General features: G+C 40.4%; 3 protein-coding genes across 3 annotated transcripts in view; 1 reads left to right on the forward strand and 2 right to left on the reverse strand.

The window, feature by feature from the left end:
* LOC116059873 (butyrophilin-like protein 1) overlaps positions 1–15,462 on the reverse strand; it is a 267,674-nt gene that overhangs the window by 196,813 nt on the left and 55,399 nt on the right. The gene's annotated exons all lie outside the window — the stretch shown is intronic.
* Positions 1–15,462, forward strand: part of LOC116059868 (low affinity immunoglobulin gamma Fc region receptor II-b-like) — a 347,874-nt gene that overhangs the window by 31,683 nt on the left and 300,729 nt on the right. The gene's annotated exons all lie outside the window — the stretch shown is intronic.
* LOC116059883 (Fc receptor-like protein 5) lies at positions 13,195–15,339 on the reverse strand. The gene is made up of 3 exons (XM_031313149.2): positions 15,295–15,339; positions 14,387–14,650; positions 13,195–13,573 (listed from the first exon to the last, which is right to left on the reverse strand). Exons 1-3 carry the CDS (start codon positions 15,317–15,319, stop codon positions 13,320–13,322), a joined length of 543 nt encoding a protein of 180 aa, XP_031169009.1. The 5' UTR covers positions 15,320–15,339; the 3' UTR covers positions 13,195–13,319.

The raw sequence follows: 15,462 nt of genomic DNA on the forward strand, positions 1-15,462 counted from the left end.
TATTTCCATCTTGTTTGTTGTACAAACAAAAGTCTGTGTGACAAATCACTTTTTTATCTTGTAAGCTGTGTAATTATTTTTAAAGATCATTTTCATTAACCATTTTGTCCTGTTCCTAACCAACATCACTTTCGGCCCACCATATGTCACGTTTAAGAATCTGGATTTCAGGTGACACACAAACTCATGACTCTTGGATGGTGTTAGGACCTTCGCACGAGTACCAATGATTACTGCTGCTTTGATGCACTTCTTTTCCTCCATGAACCAAACATGGTGTCCCCGTCTCCTTTATCAACACAGTCTCACTCCCTACTTGTCAACTGTCTGACGCATCGCCAAGGACCCCTGGCGTTAAGTTTCAACGAAAGAGGGGTACCTGTTGCGTTATTTTTCAACGTGGGGGCCCGTCAGATAGACATTCATGTTAATCCCTCACCGTCGGATATAAAAAACACGCCCCCCTTAAATCGAAATCTGTGACAGTTTTATTATTGGTATTTTTAGCCTAATAACCGCTGTTTTAATCAACATTTATTCACGAGATCTTATCATAGTTTATATGTATTTCTTTTAATGTTATTATTTCTGTCTATTTTGGCCAGGCTGGATTGCTTTTTTGTTTATTGATCATTTTAAAACTATAACATTACATCTATCAACATTTATTTAGATGTTATCATGATATTCATTTCTTTATTTTAATAATATTATTTCAGTGTTATTACCGGTGAAATATTACAGCATGTTGTAATACAGAACATAACGATATGATCTGAGCTAGACGCATTCAAAGCCGATATGCCACAATGCAATGAAATACAAAATATTCGTAATATTGATGGTTTTGTCTAACGTTGTATTTGAGGATTTAAACAATAAAGCTAACAATGATAATAAAATACAGTTTCATGTATTTGTCTCATGTACTGCTTACATGCAGCATTCACAAGAGGTTTTATTGACAATTTTAATCTGTTTTGGGAACGTGGCTCCCTGCTCAGCATGGATGGGATTCATCCCAATACACGCGGCAGCCAGATGCTATGTGGGAATTTGCGGGATGCACTGCAGACCCAGACCTTTGATTGACTGTTTGCACCCCGTAAACACACACACAAGCGCACTTCCCAGTCACACTCTCCCATAAACTCTCACTCCTTTACAAATAACTCTGCTAACCAACAGACCAGCTATATCATTCCAGTTAGAATCAATAATATCAGTAATCAGAGGTCCAGCGCTACACGCTCCTTTGTGCTTCCTTTGGAGCAGCCACCCATTCATAATCCCATAACCACGGTGTCTGTCCCCCGACTGAGATCGGTAAAATCAAATGTACACCAACGAGGTGCTATACTTAACAACCTAATTGGAATTAAAACAACCACTGCAACGGTAGAACAGAATAGGAGAATCAAATGTGGACTATTAAATATTAGATCTCTGTCTTCTAAAGCAATATTGGTAAACGATTTGATATCAGATAATCAAATTGATCTATTCTGTCTTACTGAAACCTGGCTGGGCCATGAAGAATATGTTAGTCTAAATGAAGCCACTCCTCCCAGTCACAATAATACTCAAATTCCACGAGGCTCAGGCCGAGGAGGGGGAGTTGCAGCCATATTTGACTCAAACCTGTTAATTAATCCTAAACCTAAACTAAATTATAACTCGTTTGAAAGTCTCGTTCTTAATCTTCAACATCTGATATGGAAAATATTACAGCCAATTATATTTGTTGTTGTTTACCGAGTGCCAGGTCCATATTCTGAATTTTTATCCTAATTCTCAGAGTTTTTATCACGTGTAGTCCTAAAATCACATAAAATACTTATTGTAGGTGATTTTAATATCCATATGGACGTTGACAGCAATAGCCTTAGTACTACCTTCAACTCACTGCTAGATTCTATTGGTTTCAGTCAGAGTGTGCATGAGGCCACTCACTGTTTTAACCACACCCTCGACCTTGTGCTAGAATATGGCATCAAAATTGAAGATTTAAAGTATTTCCACAGAATTCCTTATTATCAGACCATTATTTAATAACTTTCGAATTCTTACTACCCGACTATACGAAATTAAATAAAAGCTTCTACACTAGAAGCCTATCTGACAGTGCTATAGCTAAATTTAAGGAAGATATTCCAACAGCATTTAACTCAATATCATGCTTTAATATAACAGAGGACCTTTATGTTAACTTTAGTCTCTCCCAATTGATAATTCTGTAGACTGCCTACGGACGACTTTAGACTCTGTTGCTCCTATCAAAAAGAAGACGATGAAGCAAAGGAAACTAGCACCTTGGTTTAACTCCCAAAAACCCGCTGATCGCTGCCCGATTCTGTGAATGAATGGCCGCATTGCATTGTGGGATATCAGCTTTGAATGTGTCTAGTTCGGATCATATCGTAATGTTCTGTATTACAGCATACTGTAATATTTCACCGGTAATAAGACCAAAATAATATTATTAAAATAAAGAAATTAATACCATGATAATATCTAAATAAATGTTGTAGCGTTATAGTTTAAAAAATATAAATAAACAAAAAAGCAATCCAGCTTCCCTGGCCGAAATAGACCGAAATAATAACATTAAAAGAAATACATATAAACCATGATAAGATCTGGTGAATGAATGTTGATTAAAACGACAGTTATTGGGCTAAAAATACCAATAATAAAACTGTCACAGATTTCGAGTTAAGGGTGCGTGTTTTTTCTTTCGTCAATATGTGACGGTGAGGGATTAACATGAGTGTCTAACTGACGGAACCCCTTGTCGAAAAATAACGTGACGGGTACCCCCCTGGCGTTGAAAATTAACGCCAGGGGTCCTTGACCATGCGTCATACATTTGACGAGTAGGGAGTGAGACTGTGTTGATCTGTAAAGTGTCCTGAGATAACTCCTGTCATGATTTGATACTATAAATTTCACTTACTTATAAATCTCTCTCTCTCTCTCTCTCGCCCTCTCTCATGTCCTCAGTGGTGGATTATTTGTATTTGTATCAGATTATGAAAAAAGAAAAAACACATTTACATTTTGGAGTGACGCGTTCCCGCTGACTGCGAGCTAAGTTACACAACACTGAACAAAGAAGCTAAACCAGTTCAAAAGTGGAAGTTTTTGAACGTTCACATTTAGCCCATATTTCATCAGGATCTGCAATACTGACTATTTCTCATCCTCTACACTTTGCAAATAATAAACAGCCTATCATCAGTTTAAAGCCTAACTATAAATAAAGTTTCAATGTCTTTGCACCGGAAAAATGCTCACTGTAAAATCAAACTGTAGAAGTAGTTCTGGAAGACAACTATTTCATCTTAATTGTTTCCACTTAATGTATGTACAAAATAAACCCTATTTGACTTGAATTGAATTACAATAAAAACCCAAAAAACACAGTAATTGTATTGTCTCTCTTTCATCCTACAAGGAAACGAATTATCATCATCATTAAACAAATTTGTGTTTTGAGACACTATTATCAGGGCCTTTGCAATATCCTCTCAACTATGTGGATGATCTGTGTTCACTTTGTTCCTTGTGTGCATTGCTGTTGTGTTGTATGTTGTTCTGTACTGTCCTGTCTATTGATGGCCGGTGTGTCTTTGTGTGCAGCTGTTGTCGGCGCTCCTTGCCCAAGACAAATGTCCTGCAGGACAATAAAGTTTATTTAGTCTTATCTCACAATGCTGTACTTTTTATATATTTTTTACCTAGGCCTATGCAGCTATTTTGTGGGTCATACTACTTGTTAATGTGTTTGTTGATCTCTCTGCGTTCAGCTTCATGTCTGTTTCTGTCTGCCTGTAGGCTGTGTGTAACATATTGAGAGTCAGATTCTGAGCACTGATTAAAAAATAATTATAATAATAATAAAAGCATCCAGTCGTCCCCTTCATGACTTCAGTCTCCTCTCCTCTGTCTCTCTGTGGAGCAGTTGGACTGAACACAGATGGAATCAGTTCTCAGATAATCTTTATTTCTTTATTGCCACTTGAGACTTTATTATGTAGGATGTAGGTGTGTCTGACTGTGTGTTTTAGTTTTAGCTTCATGGGTGTGTCTTTCCCAGAAGAACTGTGAAATAATGACATAATGACATCCCCTCTAACGTTTCATAATCTTGTTTACTTGCAGACAAACTGCTTAGGGCGGCACCACGAAGAGAGATTATTGAGTTAGCCAGCTATGTAGAGTCTTCAAGGTGTCTCTCTTTATAAGCTAATAATGTAAAAATAAATGATATTTTCAGGACATATCAACAGTGTAAAGATGCATATTGTGCAGATAGTTTAACGGGTATAGGTTAGCTGTTTAATTGTGACATTTCAATAAACTTTCAACAACGACCTACAGTAGCCTATATATTCGGGGTAAATGATCACGTTTGACAACATTGCAGCAGTCAGTAGATAAAGTACAGGACACTGCATGCAGAAGACATTGAACAGACTTTATAAAATACCATAGAATACATGTTGTCTTGTGATATTTCAACGGCATAGCAGCAACGCAGTCATAGAGACTTCATGCTGCAGGGCATCCCGGGACAGTTTGCTCCCAACTTCAGCTTGATATCGAATTAAAAAGCTCCTTTAACTAATCAAATCCTTTTGGGGGAAAACAGCGCCACTCTTTAGTCAATATTTAATTTCTGGGCGATACAGCCGAGGGCGAATAGGTTACAAATGCAAACTGTTGAGTGTGTGTGTGTGTGTGTGTGTGTGTGTGTGTGTGCGTGCGTGTGTGTGTGTGTCTGCTGTGTGTGTGTCTGTGTGTGTGTGTGTGTGTTTGAAGCTGCTGTGGAGTTTGATTGTTTAAATATCTCAGTGTTGTTGCCATGCAGCTTAATAATGTTATTAATAATATTTGTAGCACCCGCTACAAAAAAGTTTTAGTTTAACTGTGTGAGTTTTGTCTCTGTTCTGTTTTCTGCTGCAGAGTGTTTCTGAAATGTATTAACTGTTGGTTTGGACACTCTGTGGTGAGATGTCATGTGTGTTGACATGTTAATTATGTTTTGTCGCATAAACGCAGTAAAGTTACTGTAATATAGTGACAGTTGAATGAACAAAAATACATGAATTAAACTCCAGGGATCAAAGACCAACACAAACTCAGCTGTCCCCTGCTGAACTGAGCATGTGTAAAGAAAGAGAAGGAGCTGTGCTGCCACCTGCTGGCTGTCTGACTCAACTGATATGATGCTTTCATCCAAAGACATTTTTTACTTTTCATTGAAAAATATAACTTTATTTTAGTTGTTTAGTCTTGTTTAGTCCACAACTCAAAGATATTCAGTTTCCTGTCACAGAGGAGAGAAGAAACTAGAAGATATTCACATTTAACAAGCTGGCATCACACAAGTTTCACTGTTTTCATAAAAATGACTTAATTGATTGTCAAATTAGTTGACAATTTAAGTAATAGTTACCGCTAATCAAATAATCTTTGCAGCTCTATTTAAATGATCCAGCTGTCCCAGGTGATCGGAATGAATGAAAAACAGGACCTGATGGTTTCTGTGATCTTCACCGACTACAGAATCAAACCTCTGACCCTCTGCTCTAAATCTGTTTCTGATTTGTGTAAAAGTTTCCAACCGCTGGCTGATGTTGCAGCTGTTTATAGTCTGCGGTGTGTTTGTTCTCTGGTCTCTGGTCTCTGTTCTCTGCGCTGAAGAGAAGCGTGGATCGGTTAGCCACAATCAGAACAAATGTTCCATCTGTCAGCGATGTGAAACCCACAGAACCACACGAGGAAAACAACTGGTGACACCAGAGTTTAATGATCCTGCACAGAAACAAGCTCATGAATACAATATATAAATATCAGTAAATAGTTATTATCATTAGACTCTGTTCAGTAGATATTTGTTAGTTATTGTGCAACGTATGAAACTCTTACAGAAGAACAAATTACTTAAAGGTGCTCTAAGCGATGTTGGGTGATGTTACTTCTTGTTGTAAGTATTGTCAAACAAAACGGAGGCTAGCTCGCCCCTCCCTCCTCATCCCGTCCCATCCTCCTCCCTTCCACGCACTAACTCAGTGATTGGCCGGCTGGACTCCATTGGTTGGTGTGATGCTGTTCAGGTCTACCTCAGTGAGGAGTAGAGGACCTCTGGCTCTGCTGGAGGCTCTGAACACAGAACATATGAGAATATGAGATAAGAGATAATATTAGAAACTGTTGGAGACAAACTCTGTCAGTCAAGCCAAGTTTTAACCCAAAACTATAACCTTACCATTTACCGTCTCCCAGTAAATGACATTCCCATACAACAAAACTGCATTTTCAATTACATTTTGAGGGAAAAGTATTTTGACCAGTACCCCTTTTGAAATCGCTGTTTTAAACGCGAAACAAAACTACTAATGAAGCTCAGCGTAAATTCTTTCAGGAAGACGTCATTAACCCAATCACTACTTTCTTCTTAAATCAAATCAGCTGTTTAGAAGCGATACTTTCAGTTAAACCAATCAGACTTGGCCACGAAATTCAAGGGCCAATCACAGCATTACAACTCTGCTCTAAATCTGTTCTCCCTGTGCTGTCAGCTGTCGTTTCAGGCAAAGCGTTCAACCCTCCACCTCCCCTGCCACCTCCGGTCATCGTGTTTCTCCCAGCTGACCGCTCCGTTGCCTCTTCGGTCTGGTCTCTGGTCTCCTTCTCTGCCACCACCAGTGTCTAGACTCCATCGGGGGGTTATGTTCCTGTTCTCTACCCCTTTAAAAATATTATTAATTCGATGGAGTCTAATCTCCAAAAGACTTTGTACATTTTATCATGCAGTTGTACAATAAACATTTTTTCCATATCTGCAAACGAAGTCTCTCCTGATTGAAATAAGTTTAGAAAAAGATGATGGTTAGGGTTAAATTCATGTTTGTTACGTAAGTTAAGTATACGTTGACTTTTGGTTTCACGCGTCACGAACAGCGGTCTCCTGCGTGAAAGTCCTGTGTTTGTTTGACCCCTCCGTCTAGCTAACTTCCTCGCTACGCAGACTTTTTTAGTTCAGCAAAAAGAAACAAAATCCGGGACGAAATATGTTTCCCTTCTGAATGCAAATGTCATTGTATGGGAACCCAGGTGAGGGTTAAATTCAAGAGCAAGTGGACTTGGTTAAAGTTTCTATAAGATATTTTGTATCTCATCCGAAAGACTTCTTAGTTCTGACTAAACAGCAGATTTAACTTCAGCGGGGCGTTGTAAGATGATCGATACCACTTTGTTTGTTAGTGCTCCTGGCTGTTGTGACGGCAGCATTCCTCACTGCATTGGACAGCATATACTAACTTGCTTTCTTGTGTTTGGGTGTGCAGTCTTTAGGGTGGATTGTTAAGACAGATACTGGTCCATGCTAAGGACCACACAGGACACATGGTTTGACAGAGGTGTAGTACGTGCAAAGGAAGCCATTTACACCGGGTGACATGTGACAAGGCCAACAATGGTCGTTCAGACTTGGCCTCAGGCAGTGCTGTAGTCAAGACCACCTTTGTCGAGTCCAAGACCAGGACTAGTGGAGACCTAGTCAAGACTGAGTCCAAATGAGAGACCAAGACCCCTAAAGGATGTTTTATGCTTCTGCGGCAACTCCATGTGACCCTTTCGGAGTTCTGCATCGGGGTTGCTCTGCATCGTGGTGCATTTCAACGCCATAACGCTAGGGGGTGATAAGTCTGAGGTTATTTGCGTGGTGTCTGCCAGCCAGTTTATGTTATTTTAAATATATATTTTTTTGGGCTTTCCCTTTTATTTTAAAGTGGATAGACATGAAAGGGGGAGAGAGATGGGGGATAACACGCAGCAAAGGGCAGCAGGTCGGATTCGAACCCTGCGCCGCTCCAGGACTCAGCCAACATGGGGCGAATGCTCTTACTGGGTGAGCTAGCCCCGCCAGTTTATGTTGTGTTAGCAAGCAAACTTTAGCACAACTGCCCACAAAGTACTGCTTGCTGGCAAAGTGCTAATTTAAAAACATAACTGACATATAGACACTTTACAAACAGATAACCCCGTCATTGTAACCAAAATATGTCTGGGTTTATTTGCAAAGCTGATGTCAGTGAACTAGCATGTTGCTACTCCCCACAGTAGGCTGCTTGAAACACCGACTATCAACACAGGACTAGTTGACCAATCACAGTCCTTGCAGTCTGCGTCACCTTGATGCAAAGTTACACATTTTTGAACATGCACATCTTCTATGGCGGAGGGCTCGGAGTGGGGTTCGCATCGACGCAGAGGGGTCTGCGGGGGTACGCCATAGATTCGACGCACAATGTCAATGCCTGGTCTACAAGGATTTTGAATCCCCCCCAATCCCCGTTTTCTGAACAAGCACGCTTCAGCAATAGTTTTGTTTTTGAAGTAAAAAGTTACTTTAAAAAAGAGAAGGATTTATTGCTGGACTTGGTCGAGTCCAACTAGAATATTTGGCAAGACCAATGGCCATGCCCGAGACAAGTCAGAGACAATAGAAAAACATCTCAAGTCTGAGACCAGGGCTTGAGTTCTACAGCATTGGCCTCAGGTGCACTAACAAACGGAGCAGTATTGATCATCGTGACAACGACCCCACAGAGGTTAAATAGCTGGGTTTCCCTATGGTTCAGTCAGAACTGATCGTTCGTCGAGAGAAGTCTCTCAGATGAGAAACGAAATGTCTTTGGATCACCTTAACCGAATCCAGTTACCCATGATTTTAACCCTTACCTGGTTAACTATGACCTGGATGACTGAGAACCTTTATAGACATGTTGTATGGGCACATTATTTTTAGGAGACAGGGCTGCACATTACTCATATCCCTTTAAGGCAGTGGTTCTCAAACTTTTTTCAATACTCCCCCGCCAAGTATCCCCTGACGAGTGCAAAGCCTTTTTGGTAGAAAAAAATGCTACAGAAAGAGGTACATTACAGCTCTGCACCATAAGTGTCTGATTTACTTAACAAGCTTGTAACTGAAACACACGTAAATGCTTCTTCAAATGTTTAGAATCCATAACTAAATTAATTTTGTGAATTATGCATGATTTTATTAACATTTCAAAAAGGAATCTTATGTACCCCCTGCAGTACTCCAAAGTACCCCTAGGGGTACACGGACCCCCATTTAAGAAAACTCTGATTTAAGGAATAGTTTATCACTTTGGTCATCGAAGTATTCAGTACAGAGCTGGACATGGTTAGCTTAGCATAAAGACAAGACACTGGCTTAGTTCAAAGTTCAAAAATAAAGAGCATCTGTACCTGTGGTCCTGTTTGATTTGATCACTATTTGTCCATAACTGATGTCTTCTGCTTGTCTCACTGCTGAGTAGACTGCAGCTGGATCTCTTTCTGAAAAATAAAATAAAATGCATAGAGATTACATTACTGCAGGTACTGAGAAACAGTTTTTCAACCTGCTGAACAAAGAGAGCATTTTCTGACAGGAAATTGTATGACCACAAAGCTGCTTGCTTCAATTTAAAAGAAAAGGTTGTACTTTTCACCACAACAGACAAACACCTCACTGTCAGCTAGAGCAGAGACTGTAGAAAGAAACCTCACCAACATCATATCACAGTTTACTGGAAACGAGGAAGTTGCTGCTGTGGTTTTACATTTCCAACATACATCGTCCTTCTACCACACTCACTTACTAGAGCTTCAATCATGATTAATCTGCCGCTGAAAATGGTCCCAATCAAAGTCACTATTTTCTGTTTATTTGATTAAAAACTACAGTTAACAGCTTAATGTTTCTGTGTTTTCTAACAGGCGTTTCTGGTGATTGAGACAAAGAAGACCAACCGTACCTCTCGTCCTGCTAGATTGGATGTCTGTGATCACTATTTGTCTATTACTGGCATCCTCTGGCCGTCTCACTGCTGAGTAAACTGCAGCTGGATCACTCTCTGGAAAATGAAATGCATACGAATGACATTAGTGCAGCTGGATCACTCTCTGGAAAATGAAATGCATACACATGACATTAGTGCAGATACTACAACTGATAACCTTAACCCTAACATCACGTACGTTAAGTAAACCTAACCAGTTAACGTTAGTTTTGTGTGAATTCACAACGGGACTCCTAGAGCGTTAAAAAGTGACACCAAGGGTCCCAGACAAAGCTACCGCCAAGTGTTACCATTTGAATTGGTTCAAATCAAAGGCAACTGGACTTGATAAAAGGTTCTTTCATTTGATTCATCGTGGATACCAGTGTCCAAGTCTATGACCAGCGTTGGCATACTCACATGAGGCCAAATATGAGCGTTTGTTAAGTTGGGGCGAAATGAAATGACATATTTGTAAGTGGGCAATAAGTGGTGTCGTTGAACTCCTCCCCTGTTAAGCGATGGTTTCTTTATCCGGGTTGTAAATGGGTTCCTTAGCGCCCCTTTCAAACCATCCGTCCTCTCTGTCTAATATGTGTACCTTTTGGTCCTCAAAAGAGTGTCCTTTATCCTTCAGATGTAAACCGCTGAGGCTTGACCTGAGACATGGGTCTTTCTGTGTTGGGCCATGAATACACACAGAATGGCCAACACTCACATTTGGCCTCATTTAAAAATTTGCAACAACAGTCCTTTAAACTTGGCCTCAGGTGTCTCCAACGACCATAATTAGTGTTGTTACAACAGCCAGGAGCACTAAGCAACAAAGCAGTATTGATCATCTTGACAACGAGCCCACAGAGGTTAAATAGCTGAGTTTCCCTTCTGTTCAGTCAGAATTGATAAAGTCTCTCGAATGAGAGATGAAACGTCTCCACGAACCTTTAACCAAATTCAGTTTCCCTTGATTTCAACCTTCCTTGGATAACTATGACCTAGTTAGTGTTAACATTCACAGACATTTGAAAAGGCTGATAACGGCCTCCTATCCTACTAGTAGGTGTTGCAGGCTCCTTCTAACCCATATGAGCCGTAACCACTGATAATGCCCATTCAATGGGGTGATGACGGAGCGAAATAGATGCTTACCACAGAGCTGGTAGCTTTTAACAAGATGTTCACTACATTATTAACATATCACACAAACTACAAAATTAATAGTTAACCATATATTCATTAAGTTAATGGAATATCTGGCTAAAACCAATTCCCTCAATAACTAGATATGTTGTGTGTGATCAGAGTAAACAAAGTTATGGAAATCTGCACATTTATAATGTATTCATATTATTTCTTTGTTTTATTATCAGTCCTGCAGTGAAATGTGTGCAGACCCACACTCGGCTGAAGTGTTTGTATGAGAAACAGGAAACTAGACGACCACGGAGCTATAAGAGCTGGTAGCTTCTGGTAACCACAGGGTACAAAACACCCAGACTCTCATGCAAAGCCTGACACACATGATCCTCCACTAAAATAGACCATACTGAGTGAAAGTTGTGGACTAAAAACATTAATTTACTTTCTAAAATATCCTTATTTTATAGAAAAAGCTGTTTTTCCTGAATGTCCTATTAAGATCTTAAACTCCTATCAGTCCTCACGACAATATAAACACGAGAACACACACACGGTTCCTGAGAGTCCCCTGAAAAATCTTTACCTCTGCTCCATCTGATTGGCTGTTGCAGGTTAGGTAATATTTTGACATCACTGTATGTGACATCATCTGTGACGTCCTCATCTCTAACTTCTACTTGAGCATCTGAAATTCAACCAATTTAAAGCTGTAGCAGTTTATTTCTTCCATAACAATCTTTCATTAATTTGCACTTTTAAGTATTCTGAGAGAAAAAAAATAGACTTCTGTATCCCCTCTTGGCTCTGTTTTCAAGCTTTTGTATCTATCTAATCTATCCTGCGACTAAACGAGAGTCTGACATCAAAAGAAATAAAACATTTGTCAATATCGCCGAAGGGTTTCAGAGATGGAGAGAAAATGTCACTAATAGTTTAGCCTTCTGCTAACCATAGCCAAAAGCTCACGGCTAGGTCAATTTCATGTTTATGTAGCTAGGTACCTTGCAAGGCAGCTGGATTATCACAATATCACGCGAGAATTGTGAGATCACACATATGAAAACCTTATCTTGTTTATTGAAGAAATGCGTTTGTGTCCGAACCACCAGTGGTCCAAACCAACCATCTGTGATACGATCAAAAGGTTTTTAAATGCAACATAACTGCAGCATAATTAACATTTTTCCATATCTAACCTTTCCGTTTCCTACGGATGCATAGTCTCACCAGCAGAACCAGCACGACCAGTAGAGCCAACACTATCAGAACACCGAATGAAACGGACCACAACACGGAGGGAGGGAGAGGGTTGGATGTAGGAGGACTTGTAATTGTGGGTTTTCCTAAAATGAACAATACATAGAATTAAAAGCACTAAAACAAAAATGGGTTACACATTCAGTCATTTCACTGTTCCTCTTTTGCCATTTATTAGTCTTCAAACCAGTGTTGTAGTACTCAAGACCAGTCTTGGTCTCAAGACCACTTATTGAAGGTCTCTGTCTCGTCTCAGAATCAACCGCATTTTTACTCAGTCTCGTCTCAATCTCGGATAAAGAGGACTCTTGATTTTACTTCAAGACTGGTCAAGACCACAACTTCATGGATATTACTAAATTGTCTGTACATTGTCTAATTTATATTTGCAAAACAGCTGAATAAAAACACAACAGTGTGTAATTTCTGCGATGTAGCGCTGACTGAGACAGCTGGAACCCCCTCAAATTTGTATTGGCACAGAGAAAAGAAGGGTAAAGAAAGGACAGCTAAGTGCAAGTGTCGCTAGTGAAGGTAGCTAGCTAGCTAATGTATGCCTCTGTACCAAAACTCTTACTTAATATTAGCTATATACAGTATATTACCTACTTGTGTATATGTTCCCAGGATCGGGTTTGCCAGCTAACTGTTATTTGCTACCTAGTTAGGTGCGCAAGCATTACATACATTAGCTAGCTAAGTGCATGTGATGACGTCAAATGTGAGTCTTTTCGATCAATTTGAGGAGTGCCTATGGTTAGCATTTTCTACATTTCATCGTGCCATGCAGTGTGGGACTCGCACTGGTCTGGTCTTGGTCTCAACCCCTCAAAGTTGTGTCTCAATACACTCTGGTCTGGGGGATGACTTGGTCTTGGTTTAGGTTGTCTTGATCACTGCTTAAAACTTGTAGGTAAACAACAATGTTGTTTATTATTAATGTTTCTAGGTTTAAAGTTCCTTATTCCTTATCAATGTGTATAGTTGAACACAGAAAGACGCACAGAAGTGAATTGATAACATCTGTACAGCCTGGTTTAGAGGTGAAACAATCGCATATCAGATGCCACCTGTGACAGAGACCCAGCTGGGTGAGGACTCTCCAAAACTGCTGATGTTGCACTTGTAGAGGCCTTCATCAGACCTGGAAACATGGTGGATGGTCATGTGACCTGCAGGCTGAGTCCTGATGAAGGAGCCATCTTTATAGAAATCAGCTGGGAGGTCGGAGGAGTTCTTTGTTTTACAGTGCAGAGTGAGGTCTTCTCCCTCCATCACAGGGAGGACAGGACTCTGCAGGATCACTGGTCCACCTCAACACAGAGACAAACTACAGCATGTCATCCATTCACACTAGAGTCCAGATTTTTCTCTCCAAGCCCGCGTCCGACAGAGCCGTTACCGAACCTGGCCCGAGCCCGACAGGCATTAAGAAATTTGTGTCCGAGCCCGACACAGTTAAAATCTCATTTTTTTTCTCATACTAATGACACATGTAGGCTACGTTTTTGTGTGGAAAGCCCGCTTTTATTAAGCAACTGTAGGAAGACATTTGGAAATGTCAACAGATGAGTCATCAGCTCCCACAGGGCAACAAGCACATGTTAATAAGCTGTTAAAATGTTCAATGTGTTAACCTTTCCTGCTTGCTTTGTTTCCGACCGTGATCAGAAAATCAGGGCAGACTCGTTACCTCCAGGGCCGACGTTATAAAATGAATAATGTCGGGGTTAAAATCCCGTTTCTGGTGAGCAAATGAATGAACTTGGCTTTCAGTCTGGGGTTTATCTCGGACACCACACACACTGTGTACAAAACAAGCTTATTCCACCAACTCTGCTTCGGTTGCATACAATACGTCTGCTTCCTCTTTTTCTATGTCTCTTCTGTCCACTTACCACACACACCCCCACACACACTGAGCTCTCTTAAAGGAGCCGTAGCACTATTTTACAACAAATGCCTTATCGCGCTGATGTGACCGAGCCCGACCCGAACCCGACCATCATTTCTAAATATCTGTCCGAACCCGGCCCGGCCCGTCGGCACCGTCGGGCTTGGGTCAGGTATTGATGCCTTTATTCACACACAGCTTCAACAATACTGACTCTACAGTCTGATCTTACCAGTGACAGTGATGTTGATGCTGTTACTGCTTGCTCCCTCTCTGGACTCACACCAGTAAACTCCACTGTCCCGTGGGACCATGTAGCTGATGTTACAGGAAGAACCAGCACGTTTTCCCCAGCCATCTCTACACTGAGTCCTAGTTTCTCTGGTTGTGTTCCTCCTCAGAGTCCATCCAGCAGAGCTGTCGTCCTCCTCACAGCTCAGAGAGACAGACGTCCAGCTGAAGAACTGAGAGCTGCTGGGACTCACAGTCAGAGAGGCTGAGGATTCAATGTAGTTTGATCATAACTAAATTACACTGTTTCGTGTAAAAAAAAATAACCCTGAAACATCCCAGCATAAACCATAACCTTTCACCCTTTGGAGACAAGCTTTGCAGTAGTGGCATGGTAATGTGACTGTGATTGGGCTTTAAAAAAATAATGTGTTCTTCCTTTATGTCAGCTAATGAAATCATGAACCTCATTACACATTACTGCCTGATTTGATCACACTGGCTCCCTACACAATCTCTTGCTTTCTTCTCGCTCAGAAAGCTACAAAGACAAAATACATGAATGAGACATTAGCCAGAAAGTGAGCGTGGGTTGTTTAAAGTTGTTTGTGTCTCTGTGGCAGCTGTATGACCATCCAAATATGGAGGAAATCTTTAATGTAAAAACATTCTTAGTATACAGTATGTGGTGGTCTTTATGACATATGAGAAAGTATTTTTATGATTGCAACTCCAGAACAAAAATATATATATGAACCCTGATGCCTACAGTTTTTGTCATTCATAAGAAATTGTCCTAACCTGGATTTGTTGTGCAGCAGAGCAGTGAAGTCAAAACTAAAGACAAATAACAATCAGGTTGATTTGAGCTTTGACATTGATTAAAACAACAGATTCAGAGTTACTTACAGAGCAGAAGAGATGTTCGCTTCATTCTCCCTCTCGGTAATCTGATCTCAACACATTTTTCTCTGTCAGAGCAGCAGTTAAACCCTCCCACTTCCTCTTTGTACTTCAGTTTATTGGCTGTGCGGTTTTCTCTCAAGCAGTTGACAGGAAAGAGGTCATTGAGTTACA

Source organism: Sander lucioperca, chromosome 17 (genome assembly GCF_008315115.2).
Source record: "Sander lucioperca isolate FBNREF2018 chromosome 17, SLUC_FBN_1.2, whole genome shotgun sequence".
Classification (NCBI taxonomy): domain Eukaryota; kingdom Metazoa; phylum Chordata; class Actinopteri; order Perciformes; family Percidae; genus Sander; species Sander lucioperca.